This window comes from Euprymna scolopes, chromosome 40 (assembly GCF_053919585.1).
Source record: "Euprymna scolopes isolate OS-2025 chromosome 40, ASM5391958v1, whole genome shotgun sequence".
Lineage (NCBI taxonomy): Eukaryota > Metazoa > Mollusca > Cephalopoda > Sepiida > Sepiolidae > Euprymna > Euprymna scolopes.
This window is the reverse complement of record NC_136521.1, coordinates 34,904,389-34,929,894: the sequence shown is the minus strand read 5'-3', so window position 1 is coordinate 34,929,894 and position 25,506 is coordinate 34,904,389. Positions and strand designations below refer to the sequence as shown.

The 25,506-nt window shown below is 32.8% G+C and overlaps 1 protein-coding gene across 3 annotated transcripts in view; it reads right to left on the bottom strand.

Moving 5' to 3' along the window:
- The window catches only part of LOC145265487 (stromal interaction molecule 1-like), a 330,758-nt gene that overhangs the window by 70,925 nt on the left and 234,327 nt on the right, over positions 1 to 25,506 (bottom strand). For all 3 annotated transcript variants that reach the window (XM_080121362.1, XM_080121364.1, XM_080121363.1), the window contains exons 9-12: positions 23,814 to 23,882; positions 16,165 to 16,332; positions 7,785 to 7,885; positions 4,044 to 4,186 (exon numbers count right to left, since the gene is read on the bottom strand). In XM_080121362.1, the coding sequence (XP_079977488.1) occupies positions 4,044 to 4,186; positions 7,785 to 7,885; positions 16,165 to 16,332; positions 23,814 to 23,882 (481 nt within the window). The remainder of the gene's footprint in view (positions 1 to 4,043; positions 4,187 to 7,784; positions 7,886 to 16,164; positions 16,333 to 23,813; positions 23,883 to 25,506) is intronic.

Below are 25,506 nucleotides of genomic sequence, written 5' to 3'. Positions count from 1 at the left end.
TTGCAATACATTCCCATTGTACGTGCTTCTGCATGATCCTCCAGGACTGATTGAATGCCACTAAATAAGCCTTGGATTAACTTAAGGCAAGGATTGATGGAAGACAGACAACATTTATTTAATTTGATCTTTGCTCAAAATCACTGATAAGAGTGTGTGTGTGTGTGTGTGTGTGTGTGTGTGTGTGTGTGTGTGTGTGCGGGGCAGAGATAGTTACCTAAAAGTCTTGGTTCTTCAAGACTAAGACTCGTAGGCATCACTTGTTTTTACAACAATCATCTTTCGTTTTTGTTAGCTCCTTACATCAAGTGGATTCATGTCTTGTCTGGAATTGATATGAAAACCACAGCCACTGCTATGGGTCAGGTTGATCCCTCTCTGGCTGTTTAGAAAAGAAAGTGCTAAACTACTATAACAGATTTCCATCAATACATCAACATAATTGGAGAGAAAGGCGCTTATTCAGATTGGCACTTATGGCGACATTTAAAATTAAAGAAAATACAGAAATGTCTGTATGATGTACGTACTAGTCATGGGACGAAAATGAAAAATTTAAAAAATCACGTTATTTGATCAAATAGTTTTTTTTTTATATTTATTAACAAAAAAAAAAAAGAAAAAGAAAATTTTATCGTTTCGATGAGGATAAAAAAATGAAATCAATGAATTAATGGACAAGGGCAGACAACTCTAATGAATGTGGAAATTCAAATGTCTTCCATCAGTCTTTATTGACTTAGTCCTTCTTGAAAGTTTAAAAGACGGTTGTTTACCATTAGTGTTCCTTAGTCTGGAAGGATTACTTAAAGCACATATTGTTTTTTTTTTAGTTTTTTTTACAAGGAAGTCACCACTTATCAAGGCTCGGAAGCCACTCGGGGATAAGGGTTATTGCATGTACAGTAATCAATGGGATAATATCGTAGTAATTGCTAGTAATAAAGATCTAATAAAGTGTCTTACTTAAGGGGGCGGTTTAACAGAAACTTTATGTCGAACTTGAAGACATCCAAGTTGTAGTCAGGTGGGAAACAGGCAAACGGAAGAGAATTCCACAGATGTGCACTTCTAAGAAAGAAGCTTTGTTCATGGAATCTACGTTTTGATTTAGGCACGGAGAAAGAGTGGAGAAAATTACTGACAATGGTTTCAGCTAGACAGGTTTTACGGCATATCAACCCTTTTCAGGTTATTTAATGCCGAATCCAGTTATTTTAAAGAAATTTTTTTTAATAGAATATATTTGTTTTAAGTCGGTTTCTATTTAACCCATAGTTGGGAGCCTAACAAGTACTACCACTCTGGGTCAGAGTGGACCTGGGAGCAATAGCAATTAAGGGGTGGCTCCACATTACCCAAAGCCTGCAAGCTGGGGCCTCACCATCGGATATAGTTTAAGGTCATATCCAGGACCCACATACTGGAAGAACATACAATTTGAACTCAAATATTTCTGTAAAGATTATGGCAACTTTGTAGTTGTGTGTATGTGTATGTATGTATGTGTGTGTGTGACACAAGGTTTAAACGTAACGGTACTCTCCTTAGCTCCTTACATCAAGTGGCTTAACATCTTATCTGACTTTTCGCCAAAATATTCGAGACCATAATTAACCATGCTCTAGTCTGGCACCTTACAGATGCTAAACTGCTGACAAACAATATGGATTTAGATAAGCCCGTTCCACAGCTGACATCCTCACTGTAATCTCTGAACGTATATACCATTCACTGGACAAAGCGAGGGAGGGCAGAGCGGTAGCTCTAGATATATCTAAGGCCTTTGACAGGGTATGGCATGAGGGTCTCCTCAGGAAAATTAAATCATATGATATCACTGGTAGAATACTTAACATAATTAAATCCTTCTTAGATAAGAGAAAAATCCAGGTTGTCCTCAACGGTCGTACATCTAAACAGTGTGATATAAATGCGGGAGTGCCTCAGGGGTCTATCTATTGTTCCTAATATTTATTAATGACCTCCCCGACAAAACTGCCTCTGAAATGGGTATATATGCTGATGACACCACGCTCTATAACAGGCATGACAGGAAAACAAATAAACACATAACTAAAGAAATGGCAAAAAAACTAGAGGATGACCTCCAATCTGTAGTGGAATGGGGACATAAATGGATGGTCACATTCAATGCTGCCAAGACTAAACTGGTTTCCTTCAATAATTACAAGAAACCTTCTCTGCCACCAATAGCAATGGCCAGTGACTCCCTGTCTGAGAGTACATCTTTCAAACTGCTTGGCCTAACGTTCACAGGAAAAATGTAATAAAAAAAAAAAAAGGAAAAAAAAAAAAAGAAAAAAAAAAGAAAAAAAAAAGAAAAAAAAAAGAAAAAAAAAAGAAAAAAAAAGCAACTTTTATAAACCAAATAAGTATTTTCAAGTTAAATATATGTAGAACAAATAGTATTAGTTATGACCCAACATGTCACAGATATGTCTAGCATTTTCTTTTAAAGTTGACTATTGGTGCAAATATATCACTTGATTAGTGTGCAACCATATGATAAAAATATGACTACCATTTTTTTATAATTTGGCAGAATTATCTCCCTTTTCTAACGATTATAGCCATTTTGATTTTAGGTCCCTTAAAGCATCATCTTAGCAAATTTAAAACTAAATAATGGAAAGAGAAATCAAAGGTATTATTGTAGACTAACACCATCTGCTAAATAACTTCAATCCCCTAATGGGATTCTCCGGGTTTTTTCTCCAAGTGATAACGTGTAAACACCTTGAAAAACTTGGCAGAAAGAAGAAAAAAGAATTTTCAGAATTTACAGTAGTGGATCAGTTTCACAGATAAATGATCACCTATTTCCAGGCCATTTTAGTATTTTAGCGCAGTTAACTATTTTTACACTATGGAGAAACATTCTGCACATTTTCATTTTCAAAGGAGAATGGGATTCGGAGCTTGTTTATATTGGTGATCTTTGAAGTCAACGCATTTCAGGTGAAAACATTACATATTTACATGTAATACTAATTCGTATAAAATTCAAAAATTACAAAAAATGATCCACTAGAAACATAATTACATTTATTGAATTTATCACATGTTATAATGTGGAAAAGTTGTGCAAACAATTTAGTATGACAAACTAACTTATCTCCCTTGACTACTATTGATTTAAGGGCCCACCACTTTAAATTGAACATAACAGTGGATAAATTTTTTTAATACATCTAACACATCTTCTACTGGATCATTTTTCTTAAATTTTGTAATTTATACAAATTTTGACATTACACATGAGTATGTAATAATGTTTTCACCTGAAATGCATTAATTTAAAACATTACCAATGTAAACAAGCAACCGAGAGTCTATGGTATCTTAGGTGATTACAATTGGTTTCACAATCTGTTAGTAGTAAAAAAATATTTGATTAACTGCCCTAAAAAACTACACTGGTTCGGAAATGGAGGGGGGGTCATTTTATCTTAAATTTATACACAAAACTGAACCCCTATTCTAAATTCTATTTTTGGTTCCTTGTACAAAACACCCCACTGTTAAAAAAAAAAAAAAAAAAACTCTGCACCGGTAACAAAATAAAAAATATATTTCAAAAATTACAAACTGATCAAGTAGTTTTATTTTTAAGAAAGTTACATTTTATGAGAATCTGAAAAGTGACCATATCGCCCACCATTTTGAAAAATATCTCGAAAAACAGGGAGATATCTCAGCAATAATACATAGCATAAAAATGAATTTCTTTATAAAAATAAAACTACTTGATCAATTTACATGCTTTTTGGAATATGATATTTTTGTTTCATCACGTGTACATACATCAAAGATTTTTTTTTTTTTTTAATACAGAAGGAATTCTGGACAAAAACCCATACTTTTCTCCCACGTTCATCAGGATATTCACACAATCATTTAAAAAAAGTAGAATCGCATTTTTTTTTTAAGGATTGTTGGTGGCGGGAGATGGGGGCAGCTGAAAATGCTAATCTACAAATTTACCCTAAAAAAATAAAAAAAATAATGTAATTATTTACCCTGTGCAGATTCCGGCTGTAAACGCTGAATGAGGGCAGCCATGCCTGGGTTTTTCGTAATTGGAAAATTGCAGAGGCGTTCAATTGTACGCCAACGGTTGAGTCGCTCCTGCAGATCATGGCGTACCTCCTCCAGAGCAGCCCTAAATAAATCAAGAAAAAAAAAAAAACTTTAAAAAAAGAGAATTATGTTAAATTGAACAAACAATTAAAAACAAAACAGAATTAAAATAGATATCCATCTTTTCCGGATAAAAAAAAAAAAATAAAAAAAAAAATAAAAATCCCTATAACTAACATTTACTTTGCATTTTTATAATACATACATACATATACACACACACACACTATATATATATATATATATATATATATATATATATATATATATATATAAACTCCTCGGATTAAGGACTATCCATTTATCAAGTGTTTTCTTTTCAGATTAAATGTTTTAACTCTTTTTCAAAGTGTTTTTTAACATGTTTTATTAAGTATTTTCTCTTTTATATATATATATATATATATATATATATATATATATATATATATATATAATTCCAAATGGCATAATGGAAACATATTGAAGGTATTTGCAGTTTCTCTTCCAATTTTCAGATTTTAATCATGTCAAATCACACTTTATTTCCTTTTGATGGATTGATTGTTGCTATTTCTTCTGATGAGTTAAGGGCATAATCGATTCACTGAGTGATATAATAATTAAGTGATTGATTTTGCGCTACAAAACAGATACTGTCAAGAAATGTAAATGTCAATTGAATTAAAGGAATAAATTAGAAGATGGTCAACATCATGAATTTCGGAATATAGTTTTTTTGTCATTTATTCACTATATTGCTCTGCAATTACATTGAGCTTCTTAAATAAGGATTGGTATATATTATAAGAATATATATTTCTACAGAAATATAAATTTGTTGTTGTTTTTTTAACAATAAATACGGTTAAATAGTGGCTTTGCCTCGAAGCTCATTTTATTTACTTAGAAAGTCGCCTATAATTTATTTGGATGTACATAACATTTTTTTTTATTTTAAAACAGTAATCTACATACATGAATTTTTCAAGGTAACTACCTCTTGTCAGCGTAGCTTGACTGTTTCTAGGAATCGACCTCCAGACCATGTGTATAAAAGGAACTTTGCCTGTGTGAGTTCATTCCCCATGGACTCGAAAACGGCTGGGTAGATTTTTATGAAATTTCACATGAAGGTGCTTTATGTGCCTGGCAGTGTTCTTAGATAGGTTTTGTATTGGAACACTTTCGATAAGTATCGATAATTGAAATAATCCAATGAAGGAAGTAACAGGCAATTTAGACCAAAGTTAACACCTTACACAGCCAAACATCATAAGTGCATCTGAGAAGTTTTATTACAACATAAATCAAAATTCCAGATATATAAAATCAACAGTAGGTTCTTTGATATGATAAAAGTATGTTCAAAATGAATGTTTCTTTAGAGCCCAATTGAAGCATGATATTTGACTTTTGCATTTTAAACTTTAATTCAAGCCACTATATATGAAAAATAATTTTATAAAATAAACAGTACGTTCTCTACAGTGCAATGTATTGTGTACTAAGTCACTGTGGAGAGGCATGTGAAACTTTCTCCTGATGCACCACAACTGGGCAATCATTTGATTGGATTGAAAAATGGACAATTTCAACAATTTTGATAATAAAAAATATGGGAGTGTGAAACATTCGTTGATCATCATTCAATCCCGGGCAACATCAGGTCACCCTGCTAGTGTGTGTGTATATATATATATATATATATATATATATATATATATATACACACATGTATTTAGTATGTGACGTTTTTGTGCATTAGTGATATGCTGAAGAATAGATGTGTCACCTCCAAAATGTTTTCAAAATTAGGAGCGGGGAAAAAGAATATTGGTTAGTAAAGATGCTGCTATCAGAAAGATGCATAGTTAACCTTCTCAAGAAGGTTATGGTAGTTAAGCCTATGTATGTTTTTTTTTGCGTATATAAAGTCCATGCGAATTTGTATTACAGAAATTGGGACATTATTAGGACATTCAAATTAGTTTTAATCAAAGTTAAATCTAAAGACACCAGTGAATTTTTCTTTGATTCTGGCTGGGGTCACAAAGGGCAGTTATTGGTTAGATCAAGGGACAACAGAGTACATATCCATGTATTATATATATAAGTTGACACATGTTAACAGCTAAACTGTGATACTATAGGTGACACCAAATATTAGAAAGTGAGAGAAATGAAAAAGATATATATAGAAATTGAATTTATCAGTAGAAAATAGTAAGTTAGACTAAAGAAACTTGACATGGGATTGGTGATTAGGGTGTGATAAATGATAGGACCGAACAATAGAGATATATTTAGTTTTGTGACAGTGTTTTGCAGAGGTTAGTGTTTTGCAACAGTTAATAATTTTTATGATTGTGTCCAAATGACAATGCTGGGGGTGGTTTTTGGCAAGAGTCGACCGACGACAGTTGAGCAAGACGTTGAGAGTTGAACGCAAATGAAGATAGATCATGGCTTGGTCCAGGTCAGGAGAGCTTTGGGAGAAGGAAATGAATTGATCGATTGACAAAAATAGCCTCAACAGGGGCAAAGACAAATGATAGGTCACAAAAAAAAAAAATAAATAAATAAATAGAATTTATCACTAGACAATAGATAGGAAGGTACACAAAAGAAACTTGACATGGGATTGTTGGTTAGGACAGTAACAAAAGAGATTGAACAATGCACCCGAGATATATTTAGATTTGGTTTGTGGATACTTTAGGATCCACTTTTATGATGATGTTGATGATGAGAGTGGTTTTTTGGCAACGATCAACTGATGACAGTCAAGTTGGTCACTCATGATAGTCAAGAGCTGGACCCAGTTAGAGATAGATCGTGACTATTCAGGTCAGAAAAGCTTTGGGAGATCAAGATGAACTCATGGTAACAGACAACCCCAGTCTCGATAGAACTTGTGGACTTGAGCATGTAGAGAGTCAATGAGGTAGTATACACACAGTATATATGCGAAGTGTCAGTTTGTGCTTTTGTTTTAATACTTGTGAGATCCTGCGCTCCTCTCAATGGCTGCCAGTGTGAGAGAGTATGACGATACGGTCATAACAGAAAATAGAGAAGAAATTCATGGCACACAATGTTTGGGATCGACAAGCTGTTGATGAGGGACACAAAAATATTCAACTTATGAGTTGAATATAATTTTAATAATAAAAGTTAAATTTTTCACAGAATCTGAAGACACTTGACATTTTACTTCCATTCCATCTGAGGTGACTAAAGGCAATTCTCACTTAAATCGATAAAATAATTGGAAAATATTCTAACAATTTTTTTAAAGATTTTTATTTAATAAAACAAAAAATAAACAAAAAATGACATATATTTTTCAAAAGTTTAAACATTTAAATAATTATTTTTATTGACATTTTTAAGATTAAAAACTTAAATAAAAACAAATTTGTTTCGATTTGTTAAAGCCCTTTACTGTTTTATAAATGTTAGTAACGCAGCATCAACAATCTTTTTATTTTTTATTTTTTTAATACCACCAAGAGTCCCTTTATTACTTGATCTTATATTGAAAACATTTTTTTTTTTTTTTAAATCTTTTGATCAACAATATATCTCCACAATGTGAAATGAACACCGTCAGTAGAATATAAGTACCAAATACTTACCTGGCATTGAGTATACGTTTATCAACTTCATCTATGGAATTGCCATGGGCGATGCGTAATGGGCCCATAAATGCGTTTCTTTTCTTACGCAGCTTCTCACACTGAAAGAGAAAACAATGTTTTAATCTCTCTTAACAAATAGTTGTGTGTGTGTGTGTCTCTCTCTTTCTCTCTCTCTCTCTCTATATATATATATATATAAATAAATGTGAGAATGTGTGTGTGTGTGTGCGAGAACAATCTATATACTCAAATTTTTGATCTACAAACTTGAAATAATTTGGTATATAGGGTATTCAGACATGTAAAAAACCTTTTAATCAGTTTTAACCCTGAAGAAAGGCTTGCTAAGGAGTCAAAATTGAAAAAATTGGTACTTGAAGAAGGTCATTAGATTTTTATCTGTTTGTCAACTGTTTCATGACTGTGCATGCACAAATCGCTCACATGACAGCTTCCTTATGTTAATAAGTGTGAAAACACTTCTGAAATATTGTGGCAAGCTGGTCTAATGGTTATCATACATGACTCACTGTCATTTGATTCTATCTCAGCTTGAGTATTTTTTTTTTTACTTACAAGAAGTGAATTGTTTAGAAAAAACATAATACTCACATGCACATGTCTCAGTTTCTTTCCATTGTTTTTTTTTTTTTTTACTTCATTTTTATTTTAAAGGAATCTAACATTATGTTTAATACCAGGCAATGCCAGATACATCTGCTAATTTATAAAACATCTTGCACGTGTGTTTGTTGTTTTATTTAATACGCATTTCCAACTACTGTCAGCTCATTTAATATGCATTTCCAACCACCGTCAGCTCATTTAATATGCATTTCCAACCACCGTCAGCTCATTTAATATGCATTTCCAACCACCGTCAGCTCATTTAATACGCATTTCCAACCACCGTCAGCTCATTTAATACGCATTTCCAACCACCGTCAGCTCATTTAATACGCATTTCCAACCACCGTCAGCTCATTTAATACGCATTTCCAACCACCGTCAGCTCATTTAATACGCATTTCCAACCACCGTCAGCTCATTTAATACGCATTTCCAACCACCGTCAGCTCATTTAATACGCATTTCCAACCACCGTCAGCTCATTTAATACGCATTTCCAACCACCGTCAGCTCATTTAATACGCATTTCCAACCACCGTCAGCTCATTTAATATGCATTTCCAACCACCGTCAGCTCATTTAATACGCATTTCCAACCACCGTCAGCTCATTTAATACGCATTACCAACCACCGTCAGCTCATTTAATATGCATTACCAACCACCGTCAGCTCATTTAATACGCATTACCAACCACCGTCAGCTCATTTAATACGCATTACCAACCACCGTCAGCTTATTATTATGCATTACCAATCATCGTCAGCTTATTTAATACGCATTACCAATCATCGTCAGCTTATTTAATACCAATTCACAACCATCGTCAGCTTATTTAAGACGTATTATCAACAACTGTGAGGTTATTTAAGACGTATTAGCAACCATTGTGAGGTTATTTAATTACCATTATCAACCCTTGGAGGTTATTTAATTAGCATTATCAACCATCGTTAGATTATTTAATTAGCATTATCAACCATCATTAGGTTATTTAATTAGCATTAACAACCATCATTAGGTTATTTTATTAGCATTAACAACCATCATTAGGTTATTTTATTAGCATTAACAACCGTCATTAGGTTATTTTATTAGCATTATCAACCATCATTAGGTTATTTAATTAGCATTAACAACCGTCATTAGGTTATTTAATTAGCATTAACAACCATCATTAGGTAATTTAATTAGCATTAACAACCATCATTAGGTTATTTAATTAGCATTAACAACCATCATTAGGTTATTAAATTAGCATTAACAACCATCATTAGGTTATTTAATTAGCATTAACAACCATCATTAGGTTATTTAATTAGCATTAACAACCGTCATTAGGTTATTTTATTATCATTAACAACCGTCATTAGGTTATTTAATTAGCATTAACAACCATCATTAGGTTATTTAATTAGCATTAACAACCATCATTAGGTTATTTAATTAGCATTAACAACCATCATTAGGTTATTTAATTAGCATTAACAACCATCATTAGGTTATTTAATTAGCATTAACAACCATCATTAGGTTATTTTATTAGCATTAACAACCGTCATTAGGTTATTTTATTAGCATTAACAACCGTCATTAGGTTATTTTATTAGCATTAACAACCATCATTAGGTTATTTAATTAGCATTAACAACCATCATTAGGTTATTTAATTAGCATTAACAACCATCATTAGGTTATTTAATTAGCATTAACAACCATCATTAGGTTATTTAATTAGCATTAACAACCATCATTAGGTTATTTAATTAGCATTAACAACCATCATTAGGTTATTTAATTAGCATTAACAACCATCATTAGGTTATTTAATTAGCATTAACAACCATCATTAGGTTATTTAATTAGCATTAACAACCGTCATTAGATTATTTTATTAGCATTAACAACCATCATTAGGTTATTTTATTAGCATTAACAACCATCATTAGGTTCTTTAATTAGAATTAACAACCATCATTAGGTTATTTAATTAGCATTAACAACCGTCATTAGGTTATTTTATTAGCATTAAAAACCGTCATTAGGTTATTTTATTCGCATTATCAACCATCATTAGGTTATTTAATTAGCATTAACAACCATCATTAGGTTATTTTATTAGCATTATCAACCATCATTAGGTTATTTAATTAGCATTAACAACCATCATTAGGTTATTTAATTAGCATTAACAACCATCATTAGGTTATTTTATTAGCATTAACAACCATCATTAGGTTATTTAATTAGCATTAACAACCATCATTAGGTTATTTAATTAGCATTAACAACCATCATTAGGTTATTTAATTAGCATTAACAACCATCATTAGGTTATTTAATTAGCATTAACAACCATCATTAGGTTATTTAATTAGCATTAACAACCATCATTAGGTTATTTTATTAGCATTAACAACCATCATTAGGTTATTTAATTAGCATTAACAACCATCATTAGGTTATTTAATTAGCATTAACAACCATCATTAGGTTATTTAATTAGCATTAACAACCATCATTAGGTTATTTAATTAGCATTAACAACCATCATTAGGTTATTTAATTAGCATTAACAACCATCATTAGGTTATTTAATTAGCATTAACAACCATCATTAGGTTATTTAATTAGCATTAACAACCATCATTAGGTTATTTAATTAGCATTAACAACCATCATTAGGTTATTTAATTAGCATTAACAACCATCATTAGGTTATTTAATTAGCATTAACAACCATCATTAGGTTATTTAATTAGCATTAACAACCATCATTAGGTTATTTAATTAGCATTAACAACCATCATTAGGTTATTTAATTAGCATTAACAACCATCATTAGGTTATTTAATTATCATTAACAACCATCATTAGGTTATTTAATTAGAATTAACAACCATCATTAGGTTATTTAATTAGAATTAACAACCATCATTAGGTCATTCAATGCTGAGAATCTTTATTTGATTTCATTTATTTTTATTGTTTTCAGAATTGTTTGCTTTAAAAAAAATTAATACATTTGTTACTTAAGTACTAGATTATTTACAGCGATTGAATTTTTTTTTTCTTTGTAGATCTGGTATTATTTTTGGTTCTCAAAAAGGAGAAAAGGTTATCCATACGAGTGCTTTCGAAGATGTCTTGCTGGTTTTTAGATAGTGCTCTCTAGCGTCGCAAGAGCTCCACATTCCACAAGAATGTTTGATCGTGCAAGTCTTTACATGTCAAACACTGAGATGGCTGATCTTGTTCGAGTATAAAAGTGGGTGAGGTTTGTGTGATGAATACGTAACAACTTGTTTTTTTCCTTGATTTTCAAGTCTCCACTCTCCCAGAATGGGTTTGATTTGAAAGAGCTTATTGTTTGTGTTATTCCATTGTTGCTGCCATTTTGCATAAAATTATTTGTTGCTTTTACATTTCAAGTCAGTATAGGTGATGCTGATCGTATCAGGGCTCAAGTTTAAAACTGATTTAACTGCCAAGTCTGCTCTTTTCGATGTGGCATGGAATTCAGCACATAATTATTTCTTTAGAGTCAGCGAGTCAAGTCTCTTTGGTAATTTGGTGGATTCTCAAGATTTTTTCATTATTTAGTGATAAAACAAAGTGAGTTTACAAATATGAATTTCTTATGTTTGGTTTTTGATAAGATGTTGATGTCGATGGTACAGATTCTGCAGTAAAAATTAAACTTTCTGTTGGGAGAGTCTTTTTGTGGATTGTTACAGTCAGAACTGCTGCACATGTTCTGCACTGTGGTCTTTGGGAGCATCTGTAAAAAATGTGTAAATAGTCAGGGTAGTCCAGAAGAATATCACAGGATTTTTTTTTGATAAGCGTTAGGGTAGATTTTTGCTTTGAGGAGTTCATTTATTTCAAATATCACTGAGTTTTTTTGAGAATCTAAGATGGGATTTTAGGCAGGATGTGTTCATGGATATTTTCAACAGGCATTTTTAATTCTTGTAGAACTGATCTCATTTGAAGGCTATAAAGCTTTATAGCTTTTCTTTTTGCTTCAAATAATTCAGTATATCTTGGATTAAATGCAGCATCATATGCAGAATTATTTGGGTAGAGTTTTAGCCTGGTGTAATATTTAACAGCCATTTTGTGACGCCTTATATTTGCAGATATCTCATTAGCCCATGTATGTAGACTTTCTACTGGGGATGTTCTGCATGTAGGACCCAAGTGTTCATCTCAGACCTCCATGGATGATCAAATCTAACGTCTTTAAATAAGTCTTTCTGACTGATCGGTATATAAACCTACCATAATCTAGCTTTGATTTAATCAGTGTCTCATATAATTTCAGTACAATTTTTTTATCTGCTTCTCACTGTGCGAGAAATTTGATTCTTGCCATTTCAAACTCAAGATAATTCCACTCTTTTTCTTCATGGTTTGTGGGGAGCTTAGTAGATATTTATCCAAATGATAGTGACTTGTCTCTACAAGATTGTTCCTATTTACAATGCCTCCCCACAGGACAGAGTTAGACACCAGGGTCGTTTTTTAACATGGAGAAAAGGAACAAAAATAAAAATTGTCTCAGTCGTGAAGGATTTCTCCTCCACTGACAGAACAAGAAATTGAAGTGCAGCATCTGAAGAACAGATACTACACTTTGCCTTGGCAGAGGAAGTATTAGCTACTTTTCTCTCCTGACTATCATTTCTGCTATTGAAATGGCGGTAGACAATTGACCCTTGACTTTCTACAAAGCAGCAGACAGAGAATTGGAGGCTCCCAATATATTTTTGAGATCCACTAAAAACCTTGTATTACAATTGCACTTAAAAGATGATTTCCCGTCATCTGCTCCTCCGAGCCAGAGAAGGTGAATAGAATCTACGGAGCAGACAAACGTCTCAAAGAAATTCCAGCATATTTGATACCAAGAATACCTTTTACAGAAAAGCGGCATTTAGAAATCAAAGTTAATGATGTAACAGTTGCAGTCTTTTATTGCTACTAATTTTCAGATTCTTTTGGGAAATAAAAATCGTTTTTTTTTAATAAAATAACAACCTAAGAAATTTGTGCTCATCTACAATAGTGATTTCCATTCTTTTAAGGTTTAAACAAAGATCATTGTGGAGCTCCTCTTATGACAAAAAATTGCATACATTTAATTTTTGTTTGGGAAAGTCTATATCCATTTTCTGTTGCCTACTTGTTAGAGTTTGCGTTCGATGGTATGTATATATTTTGAACTGCAATATATTAGAAGGTCAGCCAAGTATAAAGATCTGTCAACTCCAAAGTTTAAACATTTGTAATGCTGTTTATTTTGATGTTAAACAGAGTCACAGTACACTACCTTGAGGGACTTCATCTTCCAGAATTTTGGTATCTGAGAAAGTGGATCCAATGCAAACTTTAAATTTGTGATCTGATAAGAATCAATTTATAAAGTGTGGGAGTCAACCTTTTGAATTGAGATCATGTAGATCTCTCATTATTCTGTATTTCTATATAGAATCATAGGCATTCTCTAGATCAAAACAATTGCCGAGAGATGTCCCTTATACGTATAATTTAGATGCTTCGGACTCCTGTTCTCATCTTTTACAATTTATTTTTCCAAGTACTCTAACCACTGCGCCATGGGTCCTTGCGGACAGTTCTAGTATGAATTTCCCCATTTGAAATTCTGTCTAAATTCCAGAGTTCAGCAGAAACATTCCCAAGTTCAACATGGTATACCATAAGAAAGTCATTATTTCTGCTAGATGGGGACTACTGTTCTCATCTTTCACAATGTTTCGGTTGATGTATCTCCAACCTTCTTCAGGTGTATTTCGTCAAATTCGAGAATGTTTCTGTAGAACTTAGCAATTTGGATAGAATTTTGAATGAAACCCTTTTACTTCACAGGGTTCACCTTTCAGAAGAACACAACTTTTACAATTGATTTTTCCAAGTACTCTAACCCCTGTGCCACAGGTCCTTGTGGACAGTTCTAGTATGAATTTTCCATTTGAAATTCTGTCCAAATTCTAGAGTTCAACAAAAACATTCCAGAGTTCAACAAGATATACCATAAGAAGGTCGAAGGTTACATCGACCGAAATGTTGTGAAAATGACAAAGGTCAATGGCCAAATTATTTCCGCAAGATGGGTTTACGTGTATAGGTTTCCCATCATTAAGTAAGCATATATCATTTTCATTAATAATCTCTTCTAACGTTTTGCCCTTTTTATTAGCATTTTTACATTCCTAGAGGGTATTAAGATTATTAAAGTCTTCTATTGTAACAGAGTGTGGATGCGTATATGCATATACTGAGTTGTGTGCAAAGTAAGAAAAAAGAAAAGAACTAAAGAAGAATGTTTGCACAGACTGACAATGACATTCGAGAGGACAGAGGTCAGAGATAAGGAGCACTATAAAGTTTTATTTGGAAAGTACCCGGAAATAAATATCGCTGTTACAAAAAAAGGAGTCAACGTATTCCTTGTCTTGGTCTCCTTTGTGACAAAGTCTACAACGTGCTGAGTCTGGTCTAACATTACAATAATACTCGTAAGATAAAAAGTTTAGACAATTGGTCAATCAGTTTCTTCAATTCATTCTCATCAATATCATCACTGAGTGGAATATATAGAGAGCATAAAGTTATGGTTTTATGTTGTGTAACCTTCATGGCAATTGCTGGGATGTTAGTTGTTATATTTATTTTACTGTAGGGTGTGGCGCTTCTAACCATAATCGATATTCCCCTACAAGTCCTGTCTCTAGAATTATGGGTGTAATTTACTATCTGGTAGTTTTTGATATTAATGCTGTTATCTTGTTTCAAGAACGTTTCTTGGAAGCAGATAATTGTGAGGTGTTCTAGGGTTAGTAGTAGGCGTAGTTCAGTCATGTTTGTGTTTGCCACGGGATTATTTTTTGATCCATGGTTGGTAGTTTGGTTTGAAGGTTTGCCTTTAAGTAGTCTTTGTTTGTCTAATAAGAACAGGGATTTTGAAAGAAGGGAAAATCATTTAATTTGTTTTTATATATATATATATATATATATATATATATATACACACACACACCCTAGCCTGGGTTCCCGGTATTGCCCAGGTGTTTGGAAGTGTGTGTTGAGAGAGAAAAAAAGTGATAGTAGGAAGGCAGGAGCGAAGGGGGAAAAGAATGAAGAAAAAAAATGTGACGTCTTTGCTGTTGTGCCTATCGTCAAACCGGAAGTGATGAATGTTTAAATTAAGGCTAGTCAATCAAAAAGAGGGGATGACTTTCGAAAATATCGGCAAAAAAAGTGACCTCTCCCTGTAGAAAAGTTCCCAGTTGAGGGTGAAGGAATTAATGTTTTTAACCAATTTTTTTATATTTGTTGTTCGAAGGGTCACGCTTCAAAACGATACCGATCTCGTGAAAATCCATCACCTGTCGAAAGTGTTAGGCAGATATACAAACATACATACATTTAAACAGACAAGTGAGATTTATATTACAGATGGACCGTCCTATAGATTTCGATGTATGAGCTCCGCCACAACAAAGTTGTTCGAAAATCCATTTGGAAATGATTTTTTGTAAAAACTGAATCTAGCACCTCTTCTACTGGATTATTTTTTGTAATTTTTGGAATTTATACTAATATACGTTTTTTTACATGCATATAATGTTTTCAGATGAAAGGCTTGTTTTTTTTATTTTTGTTTTGTTTTTTTTCAAAATCCACTATTTTTGTACAAAGTAATATATATGCAAATTACTTACACAGTCCCTCGCATCAATTAGTTGTTGTTCTGCTGCCAACTTTTTCGCATTATGATGTTGCAATTCTATTTCATATGTCAGTTGAAGCCATTTCTGCAGTTCAGCACATGGTACTGACCCCTGGCGACCTTCCAATTCCTGTTCTGCCCGCTTCAAAGCGGCACGAAGCTAAAACCAACAAAAATGGAAAGAAGACAGTTACCTCCCTTGGAAAATAAATTGTTTGGAATGCTTGATAGAGGGCATTGGTGTTATTTAAAACTGACCAAACTTGTTAAGCTCTTTGCAGAATTGGATATTCAGTAATGATTTAAAACCCAAGTAATTGAAACAAAAAAAAAAAAAAAAGTAAAAGATAAACAGTTAAAGGAAATAAAATAGGGAAGATGAAAAGTGGGGGAGATAGGATTGGGACTTAGGGAAGGAGAAATGGGAAAAAAAGGGATGCAGAGAGGGGGTTGGGGATGCAAAGAGAGGAGGAGATAAGGAGAGGAGATGCAGAGAGGGAGTAAGGAGTGGAGGGAGACAGTGGATAGAGAAACAGGAGGGCACTGATTGGAAAGAGTGAGGAAGCAGCAGTGAAAGGGATGAGAGGAAAGGGTATGTGAGAGGAAAGAGGAAGTAAAGGAGAGGAAGGAGGTAAAGGAGGGAGAAGAGGGATAGGGAGAGGAATGAGAGTAATGGGGAGGGGAATGAGAGTACGAGGGAGGGGAATGAGAGTAAGGGTGGAGGTAAAGGGGAAGGTGGGATAAAGGAGAGGAAGGGGTGAGTAAAAGAAAACAAGGAAGGGAAAGGAAGAAAAAGGGGGAGAGAAATGAAGGGTGAAAAGGGAGATATTTTCTAAATTAATAAATACAAAGGACATTTCCATTTATACAAACTATATTCACATCAAAAGACCTTAAGCTTATTTAATTTCAATTATACAACAAAATATTTTTAAATACATATACTGATCAGAAAATGCCTCAAACAGACTTGACTGCTTAATTTTGCATATATATTTTATAAATAGTTCATAAACAATATTCTGCAAGATTCATTTTATTCTACTTTCATATATATGCAATACTTTTATTGATAGTAACATTAGTAGTAGTAGTAGTAGAAATTAAAGTGATTTAATAAGAAATAATTATTCTCCTGCGGCACCCTTATAACACCCTTATAAGATTGAAAAAAATAAATAAATAAATAATAAGTGAAGCATGCATGGCCCCCCGTGAGTGCACAGTGAACGAGGCATAAAAAAATGACTAAGTTCAGTATTTGCACCCCCCCCTCTCCCTACTTATCCCCCCAAATCCCCAAGAGACTGAACAAACGGTGCACTTTTATACCTTAACATATTTAAATTTGAGTTCTGCACCATGCATAAAAAGAAGGAATTAAGTCAATCATTGCCCCCCCCTACCCATTTAGCCTTAAAAGTCCCAAGGCATTAACACATTTAAATTTGAGTTCGGCACCATGCAAAAACTGCTAAATAGACATACACAGAAAATTTTGGACAAATATGGTAAAATAGTCCCAAAAATGGAGTGTTTTTATTAGCTCTAAAAGAGTCCCTGGGGCACACTCAAGAGTTATCGCGAAGTATAGACAAACAAAATTATATAGAAATCAGTTAGTTACAACTTTTCAGAAACTTTTATAAAAATATAAGGTGCCCATTTTTTTTTTAATAAGCACAAAAGTGTCAATTTTAGCCATTTTAACTCGAAAGGCACCCCTAGAAGGGCAACTGGAGTTTTCCCAGGAAATCCATTCTGTTACTTTTTTTACACATATCATATTTAATGTTTGTGCAAAATTTCAAAAAATTCCAAGGCATAGTTATTGAAAAAAGTGCGGACGGATGAACGGACAAGGGTGAATTTACAGGTCCACCCTCTTTTTGTTGGGGAAACCAATAAAAAAAAAAATAAAAATAAAAAAAATATATCGCTGTGATTCATGTACAATTTACTAATGTGTCTTTATATCCAATCATGAGATTAATAAAAAAATTAATATCCGTTTTTTATAGATTTTGTTCCAGTGTCAAAATAAAAAGAAAATTTTTTTTTAAAAAACTCAGGCAAATTGTTAGATAATTTTTTTAACATAACTTTGGTATATTTACATTTCCACCTCATGGTCTTTTTTTTTTTTTAAAAACTAATATCAGAAAATTTCTGTATAAATGTCCTTCATTCGACACCATTTAATGAACTCTTCCATGAGTCTATTGTTGCACAAGTGTAGACTTTTTATGTTGTGACTTTGTTCTTTTCTTGAGATTGGGATTTTATTTTTTTAAATTTTCATTAAGTTTTATAAAATTATATTTGTCTTTAAGACGAAATAAAACACAAAGTCTTGTAAATTACTAAGTTATCAATAATTGTTTCATTTGACCAATTGACATTCCGCCTTTCTATTTATTCCTTTCATTATATAAAAAGTTCTTAATGAAGAACTCATTTTTATTTTCATGTTTATATAAAACCATATTCCTTGATTTTGAAATGACCATACCGTAGAACCCCGGGATATGGCAGTAATCTATTTCGGAGTTGGGATCTTAAGGCGAAATCACTGTATGGTGGGGCTTAAGCAAAATTTTATACAGTACCTATTAAAAATTAATAACAAAATGCAGTACTGTATATAATACACACTTATATAATCAAACAATATTATAAATAACACCATCAGGCGGGGCAAATACCATAGGCCTGGAAAAACATCATATTCCACATTGTAACCTGAAAAAAACGTACCCCAGGGCGACCATATCCCGGGGTTCTGCTGCATGAAAACTTTTTGTTAATTTTTTTTACATATAACTATTAGTGCTGGAACGATTAATCAGAATTGGAAAAATCAGAACTCTTGGAGGTTATCAGAAAAGTTTGTGCCTATTTTCTAATGCAAAAAATGATTATTTATTTGATTTTGTTTAAAGCAAAAATCTTCAATTGTGGGTAGTTCTGTTAAAATAATAAATATTTATTGATTTTAAAACTAAAATCAGTAGATCATCCCCCACAAGTGTATTTTTATGCCTGAGAAAACATCTGCACATTTAACGTGTGTTTTTACAGTAATCGGGTAAAAAATAACAACTCTATAGTTAAATATTAAGAGATCTATAAAAGAATCAGAATAGGGAATTTAGTAAGGAATCGGTAATTGTATCGAAATCAGGAAAAATATTGGAATCGTCCCATCACTAATAAATATAAATATATATTATAAAAATATAAAATGCCTATATTCATACACAGAAAATTTCCTCAACATTAAAATATCTCAAATAACACCATGACAATTACCCTTTTGTTGTTTTTCTCCAAATTAACAAAGTTTGGCAATTGTATCCAAGATGAGTATATCTTCTAATACTGCTAACCTATCCTCGGCATATAGACAAAATGAATGTTCACATATCCAAAGCAATAGCTGAATCCTTAGAAAATTACCGTTTGTCTGTAGTGGAATGGGGTCAAACACGAATGGTTACACTTAATGCTACCAAGACAAATCTACTTTCCTTTAACAATTATAGAAATAAAAACCTTTCCAATAATCGACTGTTAAAGCAACCTAACTGCAAGTTCAACATTCAAACTCCTTGGTTTAACATTCACAGGTAACATGAATTGGAATGAAAACATAGAAGATACTGCCAAATCTGTTGCAAAGAAGGTGAGCTCCCTTTAACAGACTAGAAAACATCTCACACCTGCCAGTATCCTATATCTCTACACAACCACTATTAAACTTTGGATGGTGTATTACTGTCATACTTAGGTTGGCGTACCAACCACCAGTCTCTACCTCCTAGACAAAAAAAAAAATAAGAGAGAGAGAGCCTCCCACACTGTTTATCAAACTCCAGTTTCATCGACACATTCATCTGTAACACGTGCACAATACCCAACAAATATGTTCAGTTTGCTGGGTATTGTGTGCATGTGCCACAGATGAACTTATTAGTGAAAAACAGTGTTTTACGAAACAGAGCATAGATACTCATGTGTATTTTTATTTAAATAGATATCTCGAAAAATTGAATCATAGGAAAACCCTAAAAAAATATCTTAGTGACGCCTGAAGACTGAACTTTCTTTATGATCTATGGACCCACCCTTAAAGCCACGGTTCGAATTCTTGCAATACAGAGCTAACCCCTCTTTTCCTTAGTGGAGAAAAGGAAACATGTATTCAACGCCTGAAGAAGGTCACAGAGTACAGCGACCAAAACGTTGTGCTAATAACACCCAACATGAGAATAATTGTCTGAATAATCAAAATAATACAAACATTCACATCTCAAAAATTCAGAATTGCAAAACTAATGCTATACAGCATATTTTAAAAAGATATTTCATTTTTGCACTCAGGAAAAACAGGTCCTTTTTTTATCAACAAAAATTAAACACACCTTTCACTAGTAACGGAAATCTGAGTGAAAGTCATGAAATTCTCAAACACTTATTAAATTCCTGAATTAAGTGGCCATGTTTTTATCTTTCTTACAGGAAGACGTATGTAAGAGTTGAGATTTTTACGGAATTTTTTTGTCACTATTAGATAGGACAGCCTAGAGATTTCAAATGACACTTTTTTTTTTTTTAAAAACTCTTTTTTACCCCAAAACAAGGCATATTGCCACTTCAGATTTTAAATTCAATTCCAAAACAATTTTGAGAGTGTTTAAAAAAAAAAAAAAAAAAAAAAAAAAAAAAAGAAAAGAAATGTTAAATACACAATCTTGAAAGACATGTTTGTCCTATTAAATCTGACAGTATTATGGGAAAAGAAGGAGAAAGTAGCAACCCCAGTTAAAGTTAGTGTACCTTACGATGCTGATTTAAACAGAGCTGAGAAAGAGAAGATAAATTACAACAAAAAAGAAACTGGAATCTTCGGAAGATCTCTCTGTCATTCTAGTAATTATAGCAAAGCAATCGGATTCATTAAAAAGAATGTCAAAATCTACCTGGCAAATATATGCAGGAAACCAATTGCAAGAGAAAATACAAACAATTGCACTTAAAGGGATAGTTAGTATCTTAAAAAGATCTCTCGGTTAGAGTGTCTGAAATATTGTGTAAATATCTGTCATGGTCTAGTAGGATGCCTCCTTCCCAGCAAAAACAAAATAATTGTTTAAAAAAAAAAAAAAATTAAAATTGAGATAAATTTTCCATTTTGTGTATGTATGGGCATGTGTGTGTGTGTGTGTGTGTGTGTGTGTGTGTGTGTGTGTGTGTGTGTGTGTGTGTGTGTGTGTGTGTATGGGGAGGGAGTAATATAAAGACGTTTTTTTTTTTTGCATATTTTTAATTAGTTTCAAAATTCAGAGAAACATGTTTGTGGAGGGAAGGGAACAGAATGTCATTCTTTAGTGAAACTCACTTATCTCTTTCACGAATCGTTCGACATGTTAACCTTCGCAGCAAAAGTAACATTTTAAGTTTTCAGTGTAAATTATCATGAGAGGAAAAGGAAGAGACGATGCAGAGACGACGCAGAGACGAGGCAGAGATAAAAAAAAAAAACAGGAAAGGAAAATAAAGAGAAATAAAATCTTAAATGAAAAAAAAAATGAAGTTTTCAACGATTTGACAGAAATCAGCTTAAGTTCAGAGTTTGGCGACACCTTCAAAATTCAAAATAAACCTTATACTTTATCACATATTTTAGAAATATATTCCTTTTTCATTTTTGTATTCAGGAAAAACAGGTCTTTATCAACATAAATGAAACACCTTTCACAGGAAAACTTGTTTATGAGTTCTGACTTTTACAGAATTTTTATTAGATATTACAAGCCACAGATTTTGAATGATACATTTTTTTTTCCAAACTATTTTCCATCCTAAACAAGGCATATTGGCACTTGGAACATAGACATGATCCAAAATAGTAGCCACCTAACAGACGACTGTGAGAAATTTTGCTGGTTAGTACAGTTAGGAAAGCAAGAAACGGAGAGGGAATTACAAAGTCTAGCAGTCTGCAGGAAGAAACTATTAGAGGAGAAGGCTTCCAGCATCGAAGAGATGGGATTTTGTTGTTTCTTGGGAGTGTGTATATTGAGGGAGCACAAGTGCTATGATTTCATGAGAGCAGATTCTATTAAAGTACTTGTAAAAAAGGCACAGGGATGCATCATTGAGATAATGAAACAAACGCTAGAGTTTGGCCTACAATGCAAGACCTATTAGATTTGAGACTCTTTTGGACCCTGTCTAAGATTAATAGATGCACCAACCCAGATGTGGCAACAATACTCTATGCATGGGTGAATTGTGGCCTTATACAAATATAGGATACTCTCTGGTGTGAGTACTTTTTAGCATGGTAGAGGGAGCTCACTTTCTTTGCAGCAGCCTTGGCAAATTCTTCATTGTATTTGTTTCAATTCATCTTGCCTGTGAAAGTTATGCCAAGGAGTTTGAAAAATGGTCTCTTAGGTAAGGTACTATTTGCCAAAGCAATCAGTGGTTAAGGTTTTTGTAGTTGTTAAAGGAAAAAACTTTAGTCTTAGTAGCATTAAATCTTACCACCCATTTATGGCCCCATTCCGCTACAGATTGAAAGTCGTTTTCTAGGGTTTCTGCCATTGCTTTGGATTCGTTTTTCCCCCCTCCTCATGTCTATTATAGATTGTGGTGTCATTAGCAAATATACCAATCTACTAAATTTTACGAGGAAGGTCATGTACGAATATCAGGAATAATAAAAGTCCAAGGATTGATCCCTGAGGCATACTTGCATTAATATACTGTTGCTTAAACATGCGACCATCGAGGACAACCAAGATTTTTCTCTTGTTTTGGAAGGATCTGATTATATTGATCTTTCTTCTAAAAATACCATAGGATTTAAATTTTGTGAGAAGTTTTTCATGCCACACCTTGTCAAAGGCTTTGGATATATCAAGGGCTTCAGCATTAACTTTCCCTGTCATATCCAATGCATGGTATATGATAGTTACAATATCACAGTAGAACAGGTTTGCCTTAATCCATATTGTTGGTCAGAAAGAAGCTTAGCATTTACAAAATGGTCGACTAGTGCTTGATTGAACAAAGATTTTAATGAAGAAGGGAAGGAGACTAATGGGATGAGAATTGAGTAAGTTCTTTCTCTAGAATTCTTGAATACTAGTACAACTGCACGCCTGTGGAACTCTGTTCCGTCTGCCTGCTTCCCTCCAGACTACAACTTGGATGTCTTCAAGTCCAATGTTAACAAATTCCTAATGAACCGCCCCCTTAATTAAACACTTCATCAAATCTCCACACTAACGTAATGTACTTGCAATAACTCTTATCCCTGAGTGGCTTCCGGGCCTTGATAAGTGGTGATCACTGTAAAAAAAAAAAAAAAAAAAAAAAAATACTACTACAACGGGGGGCAATTTTCCAGCTATCATGAAAGCAAGATTTGGCTACACATTTATTGAAAAGTTTGGAGAGAACAAGGGTTAGTTAAATGAAGTATTTCTTGTATTAGTATAGTAGAGATGTGATGATGCCCACACACCTTTCATGATATCACAGACATAAGAAAGGAGTTTCATCATCTTTGAAACTACAAAAATATTTAAAAAGTCTCTTGCTTAAAAGAAAGAACGAAAAAAATGTTACCTGTTTCAGCTCCTCTTCAACAACCTTTCCCCGGGAGATTTCCTCTAAACTTTGGTTCCGCAGAAATGGCTGGAAAAAAAAAAATTTGCATCACTAGATAATAAAATTAGTTTTTGTTTTATTTTTTGCTCTAAAACTGATATTTAATTACAGTATGATATAACTGACCTGTAATATATATATATATATATATATATATATATAACACGCACAAATTATTAATATAAAAACTATATGATACACATTTCATAGACATACCATAGCTTCATTGCAGTGAATCTGCCTTTTAAAAAAGTTTTTAAAAATCCAAACAAATCAGTAACTCACGAAATGAAAAACAAATTGCAGAATAGCGTTCAAAACAAAAATCACTGGTAAGAACTTGGTGAAATATGTTTGGGTGTCCCTTTTGAAGAAAATACCTTTTCAGTGAAAGCAGACTGTATTAATCATATGTTTTAATCATAGCTAAGTATAGTTACATTAATTATTAAAAATAGAGGAAGTATTTAAATTTCGAGATTGTGGTTAGTGGTGTAACGTACTGGATACTGAGTGGACAAAATATTAAGTGAGGCATACTTCCATTGTTTAGGGATATAATTTTAAAAATTCTTTTAAAAATGAGTGAGGAAGGGGATATAAGCTTAAACCTATCGTCATAATTGTAGTTTCTTACCAAGATAAGGAGGGTTCTGTAAAAAAGGGGGCATCTTTATTTGTGGATTGGTTGGTTGTTTTACGGCATATCAACCCTTTTTGGGTTATTTAATGCCGAATCCAAAGATTTTGAAGAAAAATTTTTTAATAGAATATATTTGTTGTTTTCAAGTCGGTTTCTATTCAACCCATACTTGGGACCTAACAGATACTACCACTCCGGGTCAGAGTGAACCTGGGAGCAATAGCAATTAAAGGGTGGCTCCACACTCCCGAAAGCCCACAAGCTAGGGCCTAACCACTGGATATAGTTTAAGGTCATATTCAGAACCATTATCTGTGGAAGAGTCTTTTTTGGGACGGAATTTGCAATTCTTTTGGGCATTGTTTGATTTGTGGAAATATTGTTCTGAAAATAATTCCATGTTTAAAATTTTTCATGGCTCATTGTATAAGTTACAAATTGCCTTGAAACATTTGTAAGCAACTATAATACTTTTGTATGCTCTTCATTTGTAAAAGGTTTTGAAATATGTTTTAAAATTATCAAAAATTGTATATATGTGTGTGTGTGTGTGTGTGTGTACACACAAAGTGAAAGGTATTCAGGAGGTAAAACCTATGAATTAAAACGATGTTATTAAAAGTGCTCAATAAAAAAGAGCAAAATATAATATTTATTTATACAGACAAATATTACATAATCGCTATACTGAACATGCTAATGTTTCGGAGCAATTTTATAAATAAAAAAAAAATATATTTCACTTTTTTCATTTAAGAACCAGCTGTTTTGAATATCAGATAAACATTAGCATGTTCAATGTAGCGACTATATAATATTTGTCGATATAAATAAAAAATATATAAATAAACAGTTTTTATATCTAAATTTCATTCAGAAAAAATATAATTTTCAAAACAAAAATTTATTGTTTGGACAAAGAATACAATATTTATTTTATTTCGCTGGGATTGTCATATATAAAAATATTATCCCCCCCCCTCCAGTATTTTGTAAGACTTGAAACCA